General features: G+C 36.5%; 2 protein-coding genes across 3 annotated transcripts; both read left to right on the top strand.

Moving 5' to 3' along the window:
* On the top strand, positions 1-3,393 carry LOC132192061 (scarecrow-like protein 9). 2 transcript variants are annotated; one of them, XM_059607252.1, is made up of 2 exons: positions 1-238; positions 409-3,393. In XM_059607252.1, the coding sequence occupies exon 2, from the start codon at positions 645-647 to the stop codon at positions 2,910-2,912; it is 2,268 nt and encodes a 755-aa protein (XP_059463235.1). In that variant the 5' UTR covers positions 1-238; positions 409-644; the 3' UTR covers positions 2,913-3,393. The 2 variants fall into 2 exon arrangements, with proteins under 2 accessions (XP_059463235.1, XP_059463236.1); XM_059607253.1 differs by having other exon boundaries at positions 552-3,393.
* Positions 3,394-8,689: 5,296 nt separating this feature from the next.
* Positions 8,690-15,774, top strand: LOC132191967 (eukaryotic translation initiation factor 3 subunit B-like). The gene is made up of 11 exons (XM_059607122.1): positions 8,690-9,116; positions 9,599-9,836; positions 10,722-10,868; positions 12,501-12,629; positions 12,956-13,084; positions 13,167-13,250; positions 13,335-13,459; positions 13,587-13,779; positions 13,888-14,420; positions 14,569-14,677; positions 15,117-15,774. Exons 1-11 carry the CDS (start codon positions 8,995-8,997, stop codon positions 15,450-15,452), a joined length of 2,145 nt encoding a protein of 714 aa, XP_059463105.1. The 5' UTR covers positions 8,690-8,994; the 3' UTR covers positions 15,453-15,774.
* Positions 15,775-21,490: the final 5,716 nt, after the last annotated feature.

The raw sequence follows: 21,490 nt of genomic DNA on the forward strand, positions 1-21,490 counted from the left end.
GGGGCTGGCTGGGAAACTCGAGTCCTACTGGATCATGATTTAGAGGAGGACTCGAGATTCCCTGGTCGTGTGTTTTAACAGGCAGTAGCCGGTGACTTGCAACGGACATGAAATCAACGGCCGCAATTGGTCCACTAACCTCGGAGACATAGGTCATTAAAATACATGGGAACCTCTTTGGTCTCCCTCGTCCTCCACTTGCTCTCTCTCTCTCTCTCTCAGCTGGGGTTCTTCTGAGGTACGTTTTACTCTTCTATGCTTCATTGTGAAACTCAAGTTTGATATATATTACTTGCTCATTTTTCTTGGGCTTTCGAAGCTTTTTCCTTGCTGTTGTCACTTAAGAAATGGTGGTAATTAGTTTGTTAACTTTCACTGATACTATCTGGGTAATTCTACAACTTTCAGATTAACTCTTATTCATATGTAGTTTGTGAAATTTGAAATTTTGAGGCTTGCTGGTTTACTTTGGAGGGGTTCATCATTCATGCGTATTTTAATGGATTTCTTGAATTGAAGGAAGCCTTTTTCTCTTTTCGGTAAAAAAGCAGGAAAAAGTCATTTGCAAAAGAAACTTGGGTATACTTCTGAAAATTTTGTCTTTGAGGTTCGGATTTGGATTGGGACTTGCATGATTGGTGAAAATGGATCCGCGTCTTAGGGGGTTTTTGGGTTCCGCAAATGGAGTACAATTGGGTAATCAATCTTTTTCGGTTCTTGCGAATCAAAATCTTGTTGCCGGACCCAGATTCGAGAATGCCTTTCTAGACCATAATTTTAGGGAATCTCATTACCTTCAACCGGATGAGATAGCATTGAGCTCGAGTGAGGCCCAAGGGGATGATTCCCCGGAGGACTGTGACTTCTCTGATACTGTTTTGGGGTATATAACTCAGATTCTTATGGAAGAAGACATGGAAGATAAGACTTGCATGCTTCAAGATTCTTTGGAACTTCAAGCTGCTGAGAAATCCCTCTATGATTTGCTTGGGAAAAAGTATCCCCCTTCCCCTGTACATAGCACGAATTATATTGATGGAAATGGTGAGAGCCCAGATGATAATCACTATGTAAGTAATTATGCCAGTAGTAGTAATAGCAGTAGCTGTTTTGGTGATAGTAACTTGATTCGAAATCAGAGAGATTATAGTTATACCCTCCATTCCCAATTACAAAGTCTTCCTCTCTATACAATTTCTCAGTCACCTTATAGCTCTTCAAATAGTGTGATCAGCAGTTTGGATGGTTTAGTGGACTCTTCTAGTAGTAGTCTTCAGGTCCCAGATACAAATAGCGAGAATCAATCTGTTTGGCAATTCAGGAAGGGGGTTGAGGAGGCTACTATGTTTCTTCCTCGTGGAAGTGAGTTGTTTTTTAATTTGGAAGCGAATGGGTTGTTATTTCGGGAACCAAAGGCAAGAACTAGCGAGGTGCCGGTCAAGGTGGAAAAAAAGGAAGAGGGGGAGTACTCATCTACTGGGTCTAGGGGAAAGAGGCAGTCTTATGAGGAGGATGGAGATACAGAAGATGAGAGGAGGAGCAAGCAAGCTGCTGTATATATTGAATCCACTCTGCGGTCCAAGATGTTTGATACAGTGTTGCTTCTTACTAAGGGCCAAGGTTGGAACCATATCTCAGAACTTCGTGAGGCCTTGCCGAATGAAATAAGCAAAACTGTACTGAAGAATGGGATAGGCAAAAATGTGTCACAGAATGGGAAATCAAAAGGATCTAACGGTGGAAGAGGACGTGGTAAGAAACAAAGTGGAATTAAGGAGGTGGTGGATTTAAGAACTCTCCTAATTCATTGTGCCCAAGCTGTTGCAGCTGATGATCAGAGGAGTGCAAATGAATTGCTAAAGCAGATCAGGCAGCACTCTTCTCTTTTTGGTGATGGAAATCAGAGACTGGCATATTGTTTTGCTGATGGGCTTGAGGCACGCATGGCTGGTACTGGTAGCCAGATATATAAAGGCCTTGTTAGTAAAAGAACATCTGCTGCCGACATTTTGAAAGCCTACCATCTATACCTTGCTGCATGCCCGTTTAGGAAGTTGTCTAATTTTGCTTCAAATAGCATGATAATGAGGGAAGCAGCAAAGGCCACAAGGCTCCATATCATAGACTTTGGTATCCTTTATGGTTTCCAATGGCCCACCCTTATTCAGAGGCTCTCATGGAGAGATGGTGGTCCTCCAAAGCTTCGGATTACTGGAATAGAATTTCCCCAACCGGGGTTTCGGCCAGCAGAGCGAGTTGAGGAAACAGGACGTCGCTTAGCAAATTATGCTGAGAGTTTCGGTGTGCCATTTGAGTACAACCCCATAGCAAAAAAATGGGAAACCATTCAACTTGAGGAACTTAAAATTGACAAGGACGAGTTCCTTGTTGTTAACTGTTTGTATCGAGGTAAGAGCTTGCATGATGAATCTGTGTCAGTTAAGAGTTCAAGAGATATCGTCCTCAATTTGATAAGGAAGATCAATCCTGACATTTTCATCCATGGGATTGTTAACGGCGCCTTCAATGCCCCCTTCTTTGTTACCCGGTTCCGTGAGGCATTGTTTCACTATTCTGCACTGTTTGATATGCTCGAAACTCTTGTACCTCGTGAAGATCGGGAGAGGATGCTGATTGAGAAAGAGATGTTTGGCAGGGAGGCTTTGAATGTTATAGCTTGTGAAGGCTGGGAGAGAATGGAGAGGCCGGAGACATACAAACAGTGGCAAGTCCGAAACCTAAGAGCTGGGTTTGCCCAGCTGCCTATGGACCGGGACATTGTGAAGAAAGCAATGAGTAAGGTGAGGTCGAGCTACCACAAGGATTTTGTAATTGATGAAGATGGCCGGTGGCTGTTGCAAGGATGGAAGGGGCGGATCATCTATGCCCTTTCTTGTTGGAAACCTGCTTAGCCAACTTGTCAGGGGTCCTCTCATCTCCTTAGCAATGACTGAGGACCCAAGCTAATGCTTCCCCTTGTTTCTACTTTTGTTTAATCAATCTCTTATGCAGTTGCTCTCATCTGTGGTTAATCTGCTTCTTACTTTATAATTGGCTCAGTTGATAATCTGGCAGTTAAATGTGGTCATTCTGAGAGAAGGCTGTCGGGTAAAGCGGGGATATGCAATTCACTAGTAGAAGACTGGCATATTTAAATTGTAACACTTTCTCCCCAGAAATACTAGCTGGCTCCATTTGTTAATGCTTTCTGGAGGGTTCTTTTTGTTTTTTAGTTTGAAAAAAGTGTTCTGATGTTTAGGTTGTTTAGTCTCTTCCATAGGGTCTTCAGTGTTTTCACATGCATACAGTCAATTTCATGTTAATATGTAAAGGAGGAAACAAGTGCAACAGAGATTTAACTGAAATACTAGCTTCTTTTCCCCTCTTTCATTAGCAACTTTGTTATCTGTTTGTTAAGTTGGAAGACTTATTTATTAGTGCAATTATGTAAGCTGAATGTAATAGACCTTTCTCTTTCTCCATAGGCCATTGTGCACAACATTTGTCTTGGTCTTCAAGCCATTGCAATATGTTATCTTCTTTTATATTTCTTTTTCAAATTTATTATTAAATTTATAGGATCCACATATGGGTTCTACAAGTCTATGACAATAATTGTTTATATATATAGGAAAATGTTAATGGCCCAACTATTTTGCCAACTTGTGTCCAACTTTTGCCTTCTTTTATAATTAAAAAAACAAAAAAAACAAAAGACTAAAAGTGCAAAACCTTTAGGTACCCCACAACAAGAATAATTGGGACAAAAAGATAAAAAATAAGTAGTCCCCCCCTCCCCTGGTTGAGGGCGGAGAAGTTGACATAGACCCCAGTTTGCACCAAATAACAACAATTAGACGACTTCCAAAAAAAAAAAATCAATTAGACAAGTCTAAAATTCAACAAATAAAACCTGAAGCATGTTATAAAACTATAAGTTATTAGATAAATGTTTTGTTAGTTTCATCAAAATCAAGTAAATTTGTAGGATTAACCCCCAATTTTTCCTTGGGAGGAAACTTTTGTCAAAATCAAAACAAGCAAACTACTAAAATAAGAGCTTCAACCGAATAAACTAGTGTGGTTGTGGTCTATGAATTTTTGCATTATTTTTCTATCTCAATTTTATTATTTTTCGTAAATAAATATTAAAGCTTAAAATTTTAGTAGTTTATTCGGTTGAAGCTCTTATTTTAGTAGTTTGCTTGTTTTGATTTTGACAAAAGTTTCCTCACAAGGAAAAGTTGTGGGTTAATCCTACAAATTTACTTGATTTTGATGAAACTAACAAGTTTATTCGGTTGAAGCTCTTATTTTAGTAGTTTGCTTGTTTTGATTTTGACAAAAGTTTCCTCACAAGGAAAAGTTGTGGGTTAATCCTACAAATTTACTTGATTTTGATGAAACTAACAAAACATTTATCTAATAACTTATAGTATTATAACATGCTTGAGGTTTTATTTGTTGAATTTTAGACTTGTCTAATTGTTTTTTGTTTTTTTTTTTTTTCTTGTTTTTAAGTTGTCTAATTTTTCTGTTTGTTTTTTTATTTTTATTTGTTTTCACTTTGTCTGTCACTAAGATGACCCAAAGAAAACGAATATTTTATCTAGAGCTCTCGCTTTCTTGTATTCAATGGGGGACAAAATTGTCTCCAAGGGGTAGTTCAATTGGCTGTGGACCACGCCTTATGAAGCAGTGGTCACTAGTTCGAATCCCCCCTCCCCCTTCCCTTGTGTGGACATGTCAAAAAAAAAAAAAAAAAAAATGGGGGACAAAATTTAGCTATAAACTGGTTTGTACCTATTTAATAGCTATAAAAGGAATTTGGATTAGGTGTAATATTTAGGGTATTGCATTATGCTCAATATTACAATATCAACAAAAACAAAAAACAAACAAAAAAACAAATGATGTGTTTCACCGGACATTGCCACCCTCATTAGCTTCACTATCACTCTCACTACCGCACCGTTATTAACATCTCAGCAGCTTATCTAAAAGAGAAATATTAGTTACATTTAGTTATTTTTACTATTTTTTTAGCTTCAGCAGAATAGCTTCACATTAGCTATTCTACTTTAACTGCTACAGTAAACAAAGCATCACCAATTCGGTCCTCCCAAAATCAAAAGCCAAAACCCAAAGAAAAATCATCATCAATTAGTCCCTTCACCTCATAAGTCCAAAAACCCATCAACCTAGCAAACTACATACCCACAGGGCCATGGCAGAAAGAGAAACCCCAACAAAAATCACAACCCAAGCATCAAATTCAACCGAAAAGAGAGTGGTGATGGACCCCAACCTGTGTGATCTGCAAAGGCAACCCATATGAACACAATGTGCCAATCAACCCCAATATTGCATTATATCTCCAACCCATCATGCCAAACACCACCAAAACCCCAAAGCTTGAAAATTTAACCTGAAATATGAATTGGGTAAAGCTCAGGTTTTGCTTGTCTTTGTTGACGAAAGAGCATTAGAGACAATTAAGGCGGTAAATCTATTGACGGTGTTGTAGTTTGCTAGGTTGAGGATGGGGTTGAAGACGGTAAATCTGTTGGTTTTGTTGAGGAGAGGGATTGAGGGAGAGAGGGGAAGAAAATGTGTGGCTAAAAAACAATAAAAATAATGCTAAAAAATAATATTTAAAGAAAGTAGAGAATTGAATAGATAGCCTGTTGGAATATGTATTAAAAAACTAATAGCTAAAATACAAAAAGATGAATTTTGAGTAACTAAAATACTTATCGTTCCCGGAGAAGCTCAAGTTTCCCACACCACTAAGATATTGGAGTGACTGGCTATTCCCAATGATGATGGTTAAAACTGCAAAGATTACTAATAACGGTGCGATGTAAGAGTAGAGCGAATGATGAAAGAGAGTTTTTAAGTTTTGGTTAACATGACAAAATTTGGACCGTTCATTTATAATGAATGATTTAGATTATAATATAAATATTGCATAGGATTTCAATTAACTATAGAGGTTTCCATTTTTAAGATTTGGCTGAGGCCTACATTTTTCGTTATTATTATTATTTTTGTGATTACATTTTCCTATATTAGTTACTCATCCATATATAGCTACTCTTTAGAATTTCTCATTTTCATATTGCCTTTTGGAGTGGAACTAAAACTTTTAGTTTCGGGTGAAACTTAGAAAAAAATAAAAATAAAAAAAACAAAAACAACAACAAATTGGGAGAAAGAAATTAATTTTTAGATGTCTATTGTATAAAAAAATTAGATCTTTTTAAGAAATTTTTTAATTTTTTTAAAAACCACCTTCATGGCTTGGGGCGAAGGTGGTTTGCCCCTGGCCTTGACCTAAAGTTTTTTTTTTGTTTGTTTGTTTGGAAGTTCTTCCACCAACTCTGGTTTGCCCCTGGGTACAAGTTTGCGCTAAGGAAACAAATTGAATTAAAAAAATATCAAATTTCATCCCCATTTTTTCGTTTCCTTGTGCTTTTAAATATTCCATCGATTATGATTATTCAACAAAAATTAAAACAAAAATAAGGTATTTGCCATAGTTGTAATTTGTTATTCCAACGTTAAGAAAGTCTGAGTACCACTGTTTTTTTTTTAAAATGAAATTTCATAAGTATAAAATTCTTATATCATAGAGCATACAGCTCTAAAAAATCATAGCAAAAAGCTATGAAGGTTACAAAGTCATAAAAATGACTTCAAGATTCTGCTAACCCACGTACAATTACATTTAAGGAATAAATCTGCTTCGTGCAGACTAGATCTAGAACATGGGTAGCCCAAATACAAAACAAAAATAAAAAATAATTAGAAACTAAAAATCCGGCCGTGAGAGTTAAGCCCTCACACCGATCTACTCTATCATCAATCCGAAAACCAGGACAACAAATTCATCATCAACCCGAAGGCCATGACAAACAAAATAAAAACTATAAATAAAAACCCCACAAGCAGCAGCGGAGGACCACGTCATCATAGACAGCCCTTCGGAAGATACGCTTTGGACGAAAAAGACGATAAGATCTAAGGTTGAATAGACTAAATCTTGATCTAGATCTACAAACTAGATTTAAAGCAACCTACCAGAAAATGGAGACCGGTAGAGTTTACAGAGAAGACACCGAACACTGCTACCATAAAAGGGGAGGAGAAAAAATCTAGATGTAGATCCTCCCTCCTCTTAAAGTTCTTCTTGTTGTTATCTAGAAGAAAAGAGAGGAATTCTATTTTGATTATTATTTAAGAGAGTACCACTTTCAGTAAAAATGATAATTCAGATTTAAAAGACTAAAGAAAAATTTACTTAGAATTATATATAGAATTTTTTTTTTTTTTTTTTTTGAAAATTATATATAGAATGTTAATGCTATGAAAGCAACATATAAAACGTGGCATGAACATATCTCTGAGTGGACATGTCATTTTAAGATTTGGACGGGCTATAGCCGGTGACGCAAAACGGACTCAGTCAACTGCTGTTGCTGGTCCACTTTGTTTAAATGGTTAGCAATTTAAATAAAATTTATATAAAATGTACATGTTTAAATGAATATTGAACTGTTCGACCATCTATTTAGACATGGACGTAGATCAAAGAATTCAAAAATAAGACATTTTGTCCTCTTTTGTTTATAGTTTTTGATACACTAAAATCAAATTCAAAATGTTCTATAAAAGATGGGTCTATTTGGTAAAATTTTTAGGTTAAAGTAATATTATAGGGTTTATAGTATTATAAAACTTTGAACAAGTGTAACGAGTCATGTTTTGATCAAACGGGTCAATGGTTTTCATTTGTAGGTGTATGTTGTAATTGAGCATGTAATTTTGGCATTTCAAGCTACAAATCTCCACACTTTTTTGTTTTTTTTTCCCTATTCAATACAGGAAAGAAAAGGGGAAAGGGGATACCTCCACAATTTTTTTATTTTTTTTATTTTTTAGAAAAATGTGATGGGAATGGGGATGGTGGCGCAGAATAACAGGGGAGAAGCGGTGGCTATGTGCTGCATTACGAAGCCTTTTGTTAATGATCCCTCAGCAGTGGAAGCTATGGCAGCGGCCCAAGTGTTCAATTGGAGCGAAGAATGGCGTGGTAGAAAATCATCCTAAAAGGCGGTACCTTGGAGGTTGTTCAATTGTTACGCCGTAGAGAGCCTTGGCTGGGTAGTTTTGGGACGGTGATTGAAGATACCAGAAGGGAGTTGGAGCAGTTTCAAGAATGGCAGGTGGTGCATGTTCCACATGCAGTCAATGAGGTCGCACACATTCTAGCAAAACTTGCTCTTGATTTTGTAACTGATCAAGTGTGGGTGGTTGATTTCCCTACCACCGTACTTCTACGTGTTTTTACAAAGCAAGCCTCTATTCTTTAAGTAATGAAGTTACTTTTGAGAAAAAAAAATTTTAAAAAAAAAACCCTCCAAAAATACTTCCAAACACAATATAAGAAGCGGCCCACTAAGCTATAACATGTGCATTTAGAAATTTTCAAATCTTTCAAACTTTAATAGCACTAACAAAGGTGCAATTTAAATACATGAAATGGACTCTGAATAAGTGACCCAAATAACCGCTAATTTAACAAGCTCTGTCGTGGCCCAAAAAGTAGCCCACAACTGACCCACTAACCAAGGCCCAAGACACGATCCACATATGACTCAACCCAATACAACCCGTGACCCACCGCATTCCCGCCCCCTGAAAACCCTAATTGCTTTCCCTCACGTTCACTGTTCCAACAAGCATCCATCCTCGCGCGTAACATTGGCTTACTGAATCAATGGCTGTGGTGATTCGTCTTCATACTTGAATCACACTTGGTGGAGCGGTGGATTGCTAATTGGTGGGCTGCATCCTAATTCACTTGGTGGACAGCAACTGCAGTAAGGAATTTTTCGGTGGAATATCGTAGTGTTTTGTTTGGGCTTTGCTTCAAAATCGCAGCTGCACCAGTCTCTCTCTGTAGAGAGCCTGAAATCCGAGGAAAGAACCATGGCGGACGTGATGGTTATGAACGACATTCAGGAAACGGCGGACCGCCTCGGCATCGATCTGGCCAGTGTAGACTTTGACGCCATACGCCTCCCTCCGGGCCAAGATTTTGGCATACTAAGGTAAAGAATTTATGATTGGTTCCAGAGAAAACGTAGGAAGAATTTATGGCTTATCCATAATTTCGAAAATTTTTAACTTTACGTTTATATGCATGCATTTATGTATTAATTTCGCATATGTAGGTGTATATACATACTTATCAATCTATCGTTGCAGTGTCGTATTTTAATTTTTCGAAGAAGCATATTTGGGCTGTATCAAAGATATGGACTTTGTTATTTGAGAATGGAGAAAAATAGGATCTTTTGTTGAATTGGGCTGATTACAATTGTTAGTCCTAAGTAAAAAAGTGCCCTACCATATGGATTTATTTGATTTGCTGAGTAGAATGACTAAAGATGTAAAAAGTCCAGATTTTCAATTAACGTTTTCCACAATTTATTTTAGCCATTACATGGGGGTTTTTTTAGTTTGGATTTTTCACTATGTATTATGTTCTGATTCTGATTCTGATTCTGATTCTTCGATCGTGATTTTGTAGTGACGATGAAGATATACATCAAGGAGATAATGTTGAGTTAGACAGCGGATTTGGCAATATTATTATTGTTGACAATCTGCCTGTTGTGCCTCGGGAGAAGTTTGAAAAGCTTGAAGGTGTTATTCGTAAAATCTACAGTCAGATTGGTCTGATTAAGGATGATGGGCTGTGGATGCCTATTGATCCTGAGACCCAGAAAACAATGGGCTACTGTTTCATCGAGTTTAATACTCCTCTGGTAACTCTCTCTCTCACGCTCTCCATTCATTGGTACATTTAGCAAAAACTTGCTCTTTATTTATTTAGAGGAGGTCTTCAAATATTTAAGATAGTGGAATATTCAGTTGCCTCCTATTGAAGGAGTGATAAATGGCTATAGGAGTACACAAGATACTGAAGAAACGTCGTTTTACTTATAATCTATCTTGATCAACCAACTGGTCCAACCGGAGGTGAGCTTGTGTTGTACACATTGAACCTGGGGTAGAATGTTGAACGTGTGCTTCACAAGCATGATCAATCCTTTGGTTAAGATTGGGTTAAACTTTTACCTTTCAAGAGTTCCTTAGGAGTCTGAGTTAAACTGCTAGATGTGTCCATCCACTCTTGCCAAAGGCTTTCTTATTTGGGAGCTTTTAGAAATAGTTTCAAATAAAACAAAATTTTATAGACGAATTCTTTTTATTTTGTACTTATTAGAAGTTTTCCATGTTAAAGAGCATTGGAAAATCCACCTCAGGCCAGTAATTGATGAGTGTAAAAGTTGAATCATTTATCTATAATATTTAAATGTATTGGGTTCTAGAATATCTTATTTTTATTTTTATTTTTTATTATTATTATTTTTTTACATATTTGAAAGTTGTAGACATGTTAAGAATTTTCCTTTTTCGTTTTAAGATTTATGTTTGTTGAATTCTGTGGCATTTGCTTCCTGAGTTCTAAAATTTGCTTATCCAATCTCAAGTGGGTGGGCAAGGCTTGATTGAAAATGAGCCACGTGGTCTGTAACTAGTTGGGCAAACATTTCCAAACACTAGCTGTGGGTATTTGTGCTGTTCTGTAGTGTGGTGTGGTTTAATGCATTTTCATTATATCTAGTTCCTTTATGTCCCTATTGTAGGAAGCTGAGCTTGCCAGGGAGAAGACAAATGGATACAAGCTGGACAGGTCTCATATTTTTGCATTGAACGTGTTCGATGAGTTTGATACGTTCATGAAAGTTCCAGATGAGTGGGCCCCTCCTGAATCTAAGCCATATACTCCTGGGGTAATTGCTTCAATCAGTTTGTTTCATGTGTTTTGTCATTGATCTTAAAATCCACATGAAATTGCATTATGAGCTGCAAACTAGCTTCCGAGTAATTAACCTATCCTCAAAAGCCATGCTTTTAAATATTCAGGCCTCGTTTGGTTCGCGAAATGTTTAGTCCATTGGAAAATGAATAGCTATTACTAGGAATAGAAGAGTGTGGAATAGAATAACTTTTCCTATTCCTTAGTTTGGTAACAACACACATACTAAAATTGGAATTGAATCAAAATTACGAAAAATCCCATATTATTTGTTTTTTTGAACTCATATTAAAAACAAAACTGAAATAAAATGGGTGGCCAACCACCCACATAAGCTGCCGGGGGTGGCCGTGGTCACCTCGACAGCCCCCGGCCACTCCGATGAGCAATGGTGGTGGCCACTACCACCCCCGACGACCCGCGGTGTGGCCGCGGCCACCCCATAGGAGCTCCTGGGGTGGCCGCGGCCACCCTTGAAGCAAATCTATAGTGGCCGTAGCCACCCCAAAATGTGACGGGGGTGGTGCGACCACCCCCAACCTCTTCTGTGGGTGGCTGACCACTCCAATGGATGGTCAAGCCACCCACTTTATTTTTCATATTTTTTATTTTTTTATTTTGTTTTAAGTAAAAAAAAAAAAAAAAAAATTATATGGGTATTTTTGAAAAATGTATTACATTCCTTAAGGATTAGCTAAGTCATTCATTTGGGATTAGTAGTCTCATGGGAATAAACTATTCCTAGGAATAGTGTGTTACCAAATAAAGGAATAGCTATACCTAGGATTAGCTAGTCCATTCCAATGGTCTATTCTGCAAACCAAACGGGGCCCACTGTTTTTTGCTGTGCGTATATGAGGTGATACAATGCTCCTTCTTGCTCTTTACCATTTGTTATCTTTTGAAATTTCTCTTATGAAAGTTTTCATTCTTTATGTTCCCAAATAGATATGGTGCTTTTCTTTATGAGCTGTCATAGAATAAATGAGATTTTCAGTAACAATAACATTTATATCTATTTAAGTTTCCATATTACCCTTAAATTTGAATTCTTTTGAAATTTGGTCCCATCTTTCTTGGTCCTTACCATGCATCGTGCCAAAACTAATTGTGGATTCAAAGTGCAATCAAATCACTAGTATATTTGATTTAGTGCAAGAATATATTTGTAAATGATGTTGACTTTTTAGTGTCATGTAATTTTTTTTTCCATAGAGAAAGAAAAAGTGTAATACACATCGGTAAATGGTCTTAAAAACCCTGTTCTTTTAAATATGTAGCATTTTTTTTTTTGTAGCTCATATTTCTGAGACTAGTAGAAATAAAATCATAAATGCATTAAAAATAATCTAAATATGCATAAAGGTGACTTCTTTGCAATTCATAAAAAAAAGTCCCTTCTTTGCCAATTTTTAATATCTATTATCTTGCTGTGAAGTAAGCACCGTGTATGATTTAGGTGGGTTTTTAGGTTTCTCCAATGTTGACCGAGTAGATGGTTTTTTATTGTCTCTAATTTCCCGCAAACAGATTCCATCTCTACCTTGTGCTATTTGTTGTGTTTTTTTAAATGTCAACAATGTTTTACACTGTCATGTCATTGCAGGAAAATCTTCAACAATGGCTGACTGATGAGAAAGCTCGTGATCATTTTGTCATTCGTGCCGGTTCAGATACTGAGGTTTTATGGAATGATGCGAGGCATCTAAAGCCTGATCCTGTTTATAAGCGTGCTGTGAGTAGGATTTATATTTAATTGTCCTGTTTCTATCACTTAAGACCATTAATTATGTATTTCTTGGGAGGATCTCTCTCTCTCTCTCTCTCTCTCAATGTGTGTGTAGGTGTGAGAGAGAGAGTTACTAAAGCTTAGAGTGCCTTTTTTCTACTGCAATGTTTAATTAACTTCTGCTCACTGCTACAACATCATTAATTGAAGTAGTTATTATAAATTTCATCAATTTATAATAAGATACCTCTAGTCTTGCCAGAAAAAGTAGTTGTATCTTTGATTTAGTAATTACCATTTTTCTGAATGGTCCTACGTGTTTCCCTTTGCAGTTCTGGACTGAAAGTTATGTGCAGTGGTCTCCACTGGGAACTTACTTGGCGACAGTTCACAGGCAAGGTGCTGCTGTTTGGGGAGGTGCTAGTACTTTTAATCGCCTTATGCGTTATGCGCATCCTCAGGTTGAAATTTGGTTTCTAGCTTTTGATTTCACCTTGTGTTCCCTGTTCCCCTATCATATAGCTTTTTTTATTTTAACTTCAGGTAAAATTGATTGATTTTTCCCCTGGTGAGAGATATTTAATAACATACAGCAGCCATGAACCGAGTAATCCCCGTGATGCAAATGTGAGTTTTTCTACTCTGCTGTCCATTAAGTCACTGCAAATTTATTGGACCTGGGACCATTGATAATGTAAATTTATGTTTCAGAGGGTTGTGATGAATATTTTTGATGTGAGAACTGGAAAGGTAATGAGAGATTTCAAGGGAAGTGCTGATGAATTTTCTGTTGGAGGAACTGGCGGTGTTACAGGGGTGTCATGGCCTGCTTTCAGGTTATTTTTCTGTTTTTCAGTCTACATAAACCTGCTAATAAGTCTTTACCCTTTTTCTGATTGCGTTACTATTTTCAGTATCACCCATTAGTCTAATGGGAGATTAAGAGTGTTTTCTTTTTATCAGATGGGCTGGTGGAAAAGAGGACAAATATTTTGCCAGAATTGGGAAAAACATTATTTCTGTCTACGAGACAGAGACCTTTTCACTAATTGACAAGAAATCCTTGAAGATTGAAAATGTTGTGGATTTCTGTTGGTCACCAACTGATCCAATTCTTGCAATCTTTGTTCCTGAACTGGGGGACCATCCTGCTAGGGTGAGCATTGTTGTTGATTATGAAGATTCTTTTTGATTTACAAGTTGTGTTCTTTTTTTATTTATTAATTAATGTAAATTGAGGTTCTGCAATCAAACTGTTTCTCAGGTGAGTCTCATCCAAATACCAAGTAAAGATGAGTTAAGGCAGAAGAATCTTTTCAGTGTTAGTGATTGCAAAATGTACTGGCAAAGCAATGGGGATTATCTGGCGGTTAAGGTTGATCGATATACAAAAACGAAAAAGAGCACGTACACAGGCTTTGAGCTTTTCCGCATAAGAGAAAGGGATATTCCAATTGAGGTTTTTGAGCTTGAGAATAAGAATGATAAGATAATTGCCTTCGCTTGGGAGCCAAAAGGCCACAGGTTTGCAGTTATCCATGGTGATAACCCAAGACCTGATATAAGTTTTTACTCCTTGCGTTCTGCCAACAATACAGAAAAGGTTAAAAAGCTCACTACTCTGAAAGGAAAGCAGGCAAATGCTCTTTTCTGGTCACCTTCTGGCCACTACATAATACTTGCAGGATTAAAGGGTCTCAACGGACAGTTGGAATTTTACAATGTTGATGAGCTTGAAACCATGGCAACTGCTGAGCACTTTATGGCAACAGATATTGAATGGGATCCCACCGGAAGGTAATTTTGAGATTCTTTTTGGTAGTGTCAAAATAAAGGGCGATTTAAGTCCTGGGCCTTGTTTAAATCAAACCGAAGTGCACAACTGCTATATTTGTTTCTTGTCTTTTTATCTTGCTTGTGATATGTGACCTTTTTGGATATATAGGTATGTCGCAACTGCAGTGACTTCGGTTCATGAGATGGAAAATGGTTTCAACATATGGTCCTTCAATGGCAAGCTACTTTATAGGATTCTGAAGGATCATTTCTTTCAGGTAAATGGGTCAGCAGCACCTCACCTATTTTTGCATCACTTGTCTTTCTAAATTTGAAGTGATTCAGTAGATTATTGTTTTGCATGAGAGATAACAAAGTAAAAAAAAATAAAAAATCATGGGGACTCCTAAATTTCAAGTGATTCAGTATGTTAATATGGGCGAAGAGATAACAAAGGAAAAAGTACAAATTTAATTTGCTTTTGTAGGATAATGGATGTATGTTTCTTGTCCATGCATGCAATCCTAATCAACTTTCTTATAAAAGAAAATGTAGATATAGTGCTCCTAGTATTAAAGTGCAAAATTTGGAAGAGGACTCCATATTTGTATGAACACTCAATTGTATATGAAATGGGTGAGTCGTATTAATCTCTCTCCTCTTACTATTACATATCAAATTATCTGCTGATTTCTTGTTTATTATTGTTTGTGACAGTTTTTGTGGCGCCCAAGGCCGCCATCATTCTTGAGTCCTGAGAAAGAGGAAGAAATCGCAAAGAACTTGAAGAAGTACACTAAAAAGTATGAGGCGGAGGACCAGGACGTCTCATTGCTGTTGAGCGAGCAGGACCGCGAGAAGCGGAAGATGTTGAAGGATGAATGGGAGAAGTGGTTGAATGAGTGGAAGCTGTTGCATGAAGAAGAAAAACTAGAGAGGCAGAAACTCAGGGATGGAGAAGTGAGCGATGAAGAGGAAGAGTATGAGGCTAAAGAAGTCGAAGTTGAGGAGATACTAGATGTTAAAGAGGAGGTCCTTTCTTTTGAGGAGTGATAAAATCTTTTGGAGCTTTTAGATCCCTCTGTTTAAAGCACAACAGACCTCAGCAAGACAGCGCTCTTCCAGATAAAGAGAGATTGGACTAATATTTCTGATGTATGGACAAAGCTTCAGATCCCTCTTATGTTTTTTTTTTTTTTTTTCTTTTTTTTCAGCATCTTGTGGTAAGCTGCTAATTGATATGCTTCTCCATCTTATATTTTTTTGTTAGTTTAATATTATTTTCATTGACTAGTTTTGTAGCTCTGAATTGTGTACTAATTTACAAAAATGGCTGAGAATGCTGGGTATGGAGCTACTTTAATACCTTTTTAGTACCCTTCTCTTTTTGGAACATCTTAAGAATCGTATCTTTGATTTTACTTTAATACAACATGAAGCAATTTGTAATTTAGGCCAATTACAATGGCTAATTATTTATTTATTTAAAAAATATATATTTTTATATTTAATTATTTATTCGTCCATTTTTTTTGGAAAAAAAAGAAATTGTTTAGTTTTTATTTTTATTTTTTTAAAATTGTTTGGTTTTTTATTTTTACAATTATTTTATTATTTTATTTGTTAAAAAAAAATGGGGTATTATAGGAATATAAAAAATAAGTGGCATTTTTTATACAATTTGGTAGTTTGGGACTAGTTTAGTACAATTTAAACATTGGGAGGCTATATTGCAAACAGCCGGAAGTTTGGATAGTTTTTTTATATTTTTTCCTTCTTTCTTTTAAGCCCAAAAGAAATAATAAGAAAAAAGAATACAGAAATTATTAAAAAAATAGTCATTCTCCAAAATAATAAATGAGATTTTTTTTTTTTAAAAAAAAAAAGATAAAAAGGAAGTACCTTTGTACAGCTTTTAAAGCATGGAGACCTTCAGTAAATTGTACTATTCTTGTCCTCTTCAATTTTGCCTCTCATTTTTTTCCTGGTTCGAGTTAATGGAGAGTTGGCATTTGCAAGATTTGTATAATTCTTGAACTTTGTAGTAAGAATACCTTCGGATTTCATTTCTCATGCCAATTTGATTACTCAATTGCCAGATACTTAGTTTGGTTAACTCAATCATTTTGCACATAAATTTCATTTTTAAACAATTCAAGTTGTTCACCTCCCTATTTCGAGATAGACTGACGAGGAATACCACATTCCAGCTAAGAGGCTCTAATTCGAGTCCACATAAAAATAAAAATTGCAACTTATTTAGTACTTGAAGGCGATGAGCCGTTTCAGGCATCCGTGACTTGTTTACCTATGCATTTACGGATCTGGATCCCCTGGAATTCTTAGGGAAATTCTACTTTCTGAAATTTCAAATTCAAACTATCAATTTTCATCTAAGAGTCTTTATTCTACCACGTGTCCCACTACTAATAAAATAATAATAAATTTTTAATGATATTAATGATATTAATAACCATCATTATTTTATTATTTTGTTAATAGTAGGACACTAATGGCTCTTAAATAAAAATGAATGGCTTAGATCTAAAATTTTAGAAACTAAAATTTTCCTAAGAATTCTAGGGGATCTGAACCCTGAGTTTACATGGTACCACGTCTAATTGGTGGGCCATATGCACATGGTTCTAGTTATTTAAGAAATAAAAAAATAATAATAATAATCAAAGCACTTAATCCATTGCTTTTATTTTATAACCAATAAGTTATGGCATTGTTTTTGGGTTTTCAAGAATACTTCGGCTGAATAAGGGCTTTTGGGTGCAAGTGTTTTTTTTAAAACTTTTTTTTCCTTTTATTGAAGCCGGTTAACCGTTGATGGCCGGTTATTAACCGCCTTTTTCAGCCCCAGTCAAATTTATAGTCTTCTCTGTGCTTTCTCGATTCTCTCGTCGTCTCTGTTTGCCCCTCTACAACCACCCCATCTTCCCTCTCCACCTCCGCCGCCACAGACCACGCGTACACCACCGCCACATCGCCGAGAAACTTGGTGGCCTGCCGATTCTGCTTATACGCCACTCTTCGTCTCATTTCTGTGCTCCCTGCTCTCTTAAGACTTCCTCTGTGACCAAACACCACTGTCCTTTTACGCTTCTTTAGGATTTTAACTCCTCACAATCACAGACTCTCTTAGGCGCCAAACCAAAAATCTTGCAAATCAGCTTCTTACAGTACAAAAAAACAGGTAAAAGCTCTAAACTTTTTCGCCATCTGGTGAAAAAAGCTCTCAGCTTTCAAAGTTTTCTTGCTTCTTCGGTTGTATTGCTTTTCTTGTTCTTTGATAAGTGAATGTGTCATGGATTTTGTGGTTGTACAATGCTCATTACTGGGGGGGAAAAGCTTGAGTCACAGAATTCCATGTTCGATTACTGTGTGCTACGTTTTAATCAAAAACTTGAAGCCCATGTCAAAGTAATAGCCTTAAAGTTGAAAAGGGTCTCTATATAAAATTTGATTACCCAGTGATAGTGATTTGTATAAAATGGAAACCCATTTGGTTATTATGATATTGAAGGTGTGTTTTTAGCTCTTTTCTTTGAGTTTTGCTGATTCTTCTTCTGGAAGTGTTGCTCTTTAGAGTGAAGGTTTCAATTGAAGAATTAGATCACCATTTCTTTCAATTTCTATCAATTATATATCTTCTTTATGGGTTTATTAAATTGGAAATGGTGCTTTTTGGATAGCTAAAATACACAATACTGCTGAAGATGCTCTTAGGGAATGCAATCGTGCCTTCCATAAGCTAAAACACTCATATTAAGAGTACATAGATGTTTGTAGACACTGGAATCTTTCTATGGACTAGGATATCTAATTTAGCGACTATTAAATGTAGAAAGACCGACTAATAGACCAAGTTAAAGGCCACACTAGAAGGCCCAACACCTCACACTTGTGAACTGCAACTACAGCCCACATCCAGAAATTACAAAAATTAGAAAGTATTACCAGCTCAATTCCTTAGGGTTTTAGGGTCACGCTAGCGAGCGAAGCTGAAGTCTTATCCTATTCATGTAGAGGAGGTGTTTTTCACAGGTTTAGGGTTTGCTCGAAAGGAGTTGGTACACAAAATGATCTTGTCTTAAAGGGGTTCTCCGTCATTAAAAAAAAAGTATATCAAAATTAAGGATATCATTTTGGTGTTTAATACGAAAACGCCGTCATTTTAATATAGGGTTTCATATTTGTTTCTTTTCTCTTCTCATTCGACAAACATTTCTCTTCTCATATCATCCATGCCACAGCTCATTGCCTATATGGGTGTGCCAAAAATGGCTCAAGGGGTGAAGTGAGAATATGATCCTCTCCATTTCAAATTAAATGAAGAGATTGAAATAGAAAGGAGCCGGACGGTTAAAAATTGAGGGGCAAAATTGTAATTCCACTTTGTTTTTGGAACAATTTTGCAACTAGTTCCTCTCCATTTCAAAGTGCCGTGTTCCATTGATTGCTGTGCTCCACCCAAGTGGGTGTTGGTCCTTTGGAGATTGTAGCTTGAAAATCTGGGTGCACTGCTGTAAGTATCTAGACTTGTGTTGTTGGTGAGTATATGAGAATCCAAGCAAATAAGAACTATCAATTCTTTGGTTGAACACTTTCATTTTATTTTATTTTTATATTTTTGTTTGTTTTCATTTTATTATTTGTTTTTGAATGGTGCCAAGCAGTAGTCGACAATGAAGGCCTATTCTAGAACTCTGTTTTGCATGGGCTTATTTACATTCCTTGCCTGCATTACTTTTTTATGTTTTAGACTTTTAGTATTGTGACTTTGTGAGTTTTGCTTTCCTTTCAACCTTGTGATTGCTGTTGGTTATTTAATTTTTCCTGCCAGCATTTAAATACAATTTATTATTTATTTCATAACAGATGGAAGACGCTTTTAGTGGTACAATTGGTATGATGTCTACAAGTAGCTTTGCCCCTGTTCCTATGGAGGAGGACAAACTAAGGGACTTGATTGCTCGGTATATAATCGTAAGTGGGCTTCCTTTTAGCCATGTGGAGACTAAAGGGTTTATAGAACTTGTGAATATGATGTCTATAAGTAGCTTTGCCCATGTTCCTATGGAGGAGGACAAACTAAGGGACTTGATTGTTCGGTATTTAATCGAAAGCGGGCTTCCTTTTAGGCACGTGGAGACTAAAGGGTTTAAAGAACTTGTGAATGGATTGGAATCTAGGTTCAAAATACCATGTCGTGTTACTATACAAAGAGATTGCATAAAATTATACATGGAAGAGAAGCTTAAGTTGAAGGCTTTGTTGAATGGTCAAAGGGTTTGCCTCACTACCGATACGTGGACATCCTTGGAAAATTTGAATTACATATGTGTTACCGCTCATTTCATAGATTGCGATTGGATAATGCATAAGAAAATCCTCAAGTTTTGCCTAGTTCCCAATCATAAGGGAGAGACCATTGGAAGAGTGTTGGAGACTTTATTGCTAGAGTGGGGAATTGATAGTATTTTCACGATTACCGTTGATAATGCCTCCTCTAATGATGTGTGTATTGAATATATGAAAGGGAGGATGAAGGATAAGAATTTTACTGTTTTGGGAGGTGAGTTTCTTCACATGCGGTGCGTTGCCCATATTTTGAATCTTGTTGTAAATGATGGTTTAAAAGACATAAATGATGCTATTTGTAATGTTAGGAACGCAGTGAGATATGTGAGGTCTTCACCGGCGATGATGGAAAAGTTTAAGGAGTGTATAGAGCGGGAAAATATTCAGTGTAAGAAGATATTGTGTTTAGATGTTCCCACTAGATGGAATTGGACATACTTAATGCTAAGTATCGCTGAAAAGTACCAAAGAGCATTTGAACTAATGGGGGAGGAGGATAATCATTTAGTTATTCCTAGATTTCTTGATTGGGAAAATGTTAGGGTATTCGTGAAGTTTTTGAAAACTTTTTATGATGCCACATTGAATATTTCTGGTTCAACTTATGTCACCTCCAATTGTTATTTCATGGTTCTTTGTATTATTCAAGACACCTTGAATAATAGGTGTTTAAGTTCTGATCCTATCGTGAGTACCATGGGTATTAATATAAGACGTAAGTATGAGAAGTATTGGGGGAATATAGATAAAATTAACTTGATGTTATATGTTGCTTTTGTTGTTGACCCGCGCTACAAGATGAAAGGTTTGATGTTTTGGTTGAAAAGATGCAATGGGCCGGAGTTGGCGGATCAAATAGAGACAAAGGTGAGAAGCCTTTTGAAACGTTTGATCGAGCAATATAGTAAGTTTCATGAGGGTGTGGTATCTCACTTTAATGTGGCTAGAAGAAGTTTAAATGCTACTTTCTTGAATGTTGTTGATGATGACACAGAAGATGCTATAGATCAACTTAATTCATTGTTTTACCAACACCTTGTAGAAGAGAATGATTTAGAGTGTAGGTCGGAGGTGGATAGGTATTTATTGGATGGGTGTGAACCAATAACAAAGAAATTTGATGTTTTAGCTTGGTGGAAGATTAATGCACCCAAATATCCTATCCTTGCAGAGATAGCCCGTGATGTATTGGCTATCCCCATTTCCACTGTTTCCTCCGAGTCCGCCTTTAACACTGAAGGACGTGTATTGAATCCCTTTAGGAGTTCACTGTCTCCACTTGCCGTTGAAGCCTTAATTTGCACACAAAATTGGTTAAGGAACAACCCAATTGACATTCGGGAGTTGGAGGAATTTGTGGAAAGCTACGATGAGGAAGGTAAGTGTTTATAAATTAGTTGAAACTTACTTTTCATTAGTTATTCATTATTCATTTAACTCGAGATCTTTTATTTCCTTTCTTTTTTCATTTAACTCAAGTTTTTTCTATTATAGATGAATCTCAAACTCAACCTTCAGATACTGATTCATGGAGTGAGTAGTCTCTTGCCTAGAAGTTTGTTAGTAATGAAGGTAGTTATTTTTTGATGTTATCATATCTTACTTACAATACAAATGTCATTATATTTTACTTTTAATTGATTTCATGATTTGTACTTGTAGGAGTGCTGATTTTGCTTCAAGCTGTGCCCTAAATCGGTTGCCAGCAACATCCACTTTTG

Source organism: Corylus avellana, chromosome ca9 (genome assembly GCF_901000735.1).
Source record: "Corylus avellana chromosome ca9, CavTom2PMs-1.0".
Classification (NCBI taxonomy): domain Eukaryota; kingdom Viridiplantae; phylum Streptophyta; class Magnoliopsida; order Fagales; family Betulaceae; genus Corylus; species Corylus avellana.

Bases quoted from the DNA above. Each gene is read 5' to 3' on its own strand.
- LOC132191967 (XM_059607122.1), top strand. From the start codon at position 8,995: ATGGCGGACGTGATGGTTATGAACGACATTCAGGAAACGGCGGACCGC. The intron at 12,630-12,955 runs GTGAGTAGGATT...TTCCCTTTGCAG, and splicing joins ATCCTGTTTATAAGCGTGCT to TTCTGGACTGAAAGTTATGT. The intron at 13,085-13,166 runs GTTGAAATTTGG...TTTTAACTTCAG, and splicing joins TGCGTTATGCGCATCCTCAG to GTAAAATTGATTGATTTTTC.
- LOC132192061 (XM_059607252.1), top strand. From the start codon at position 645: ATGGATCCGCGTCTTAGGGGGTTTTTGGGTTCCGCAAATGGAGTACAA.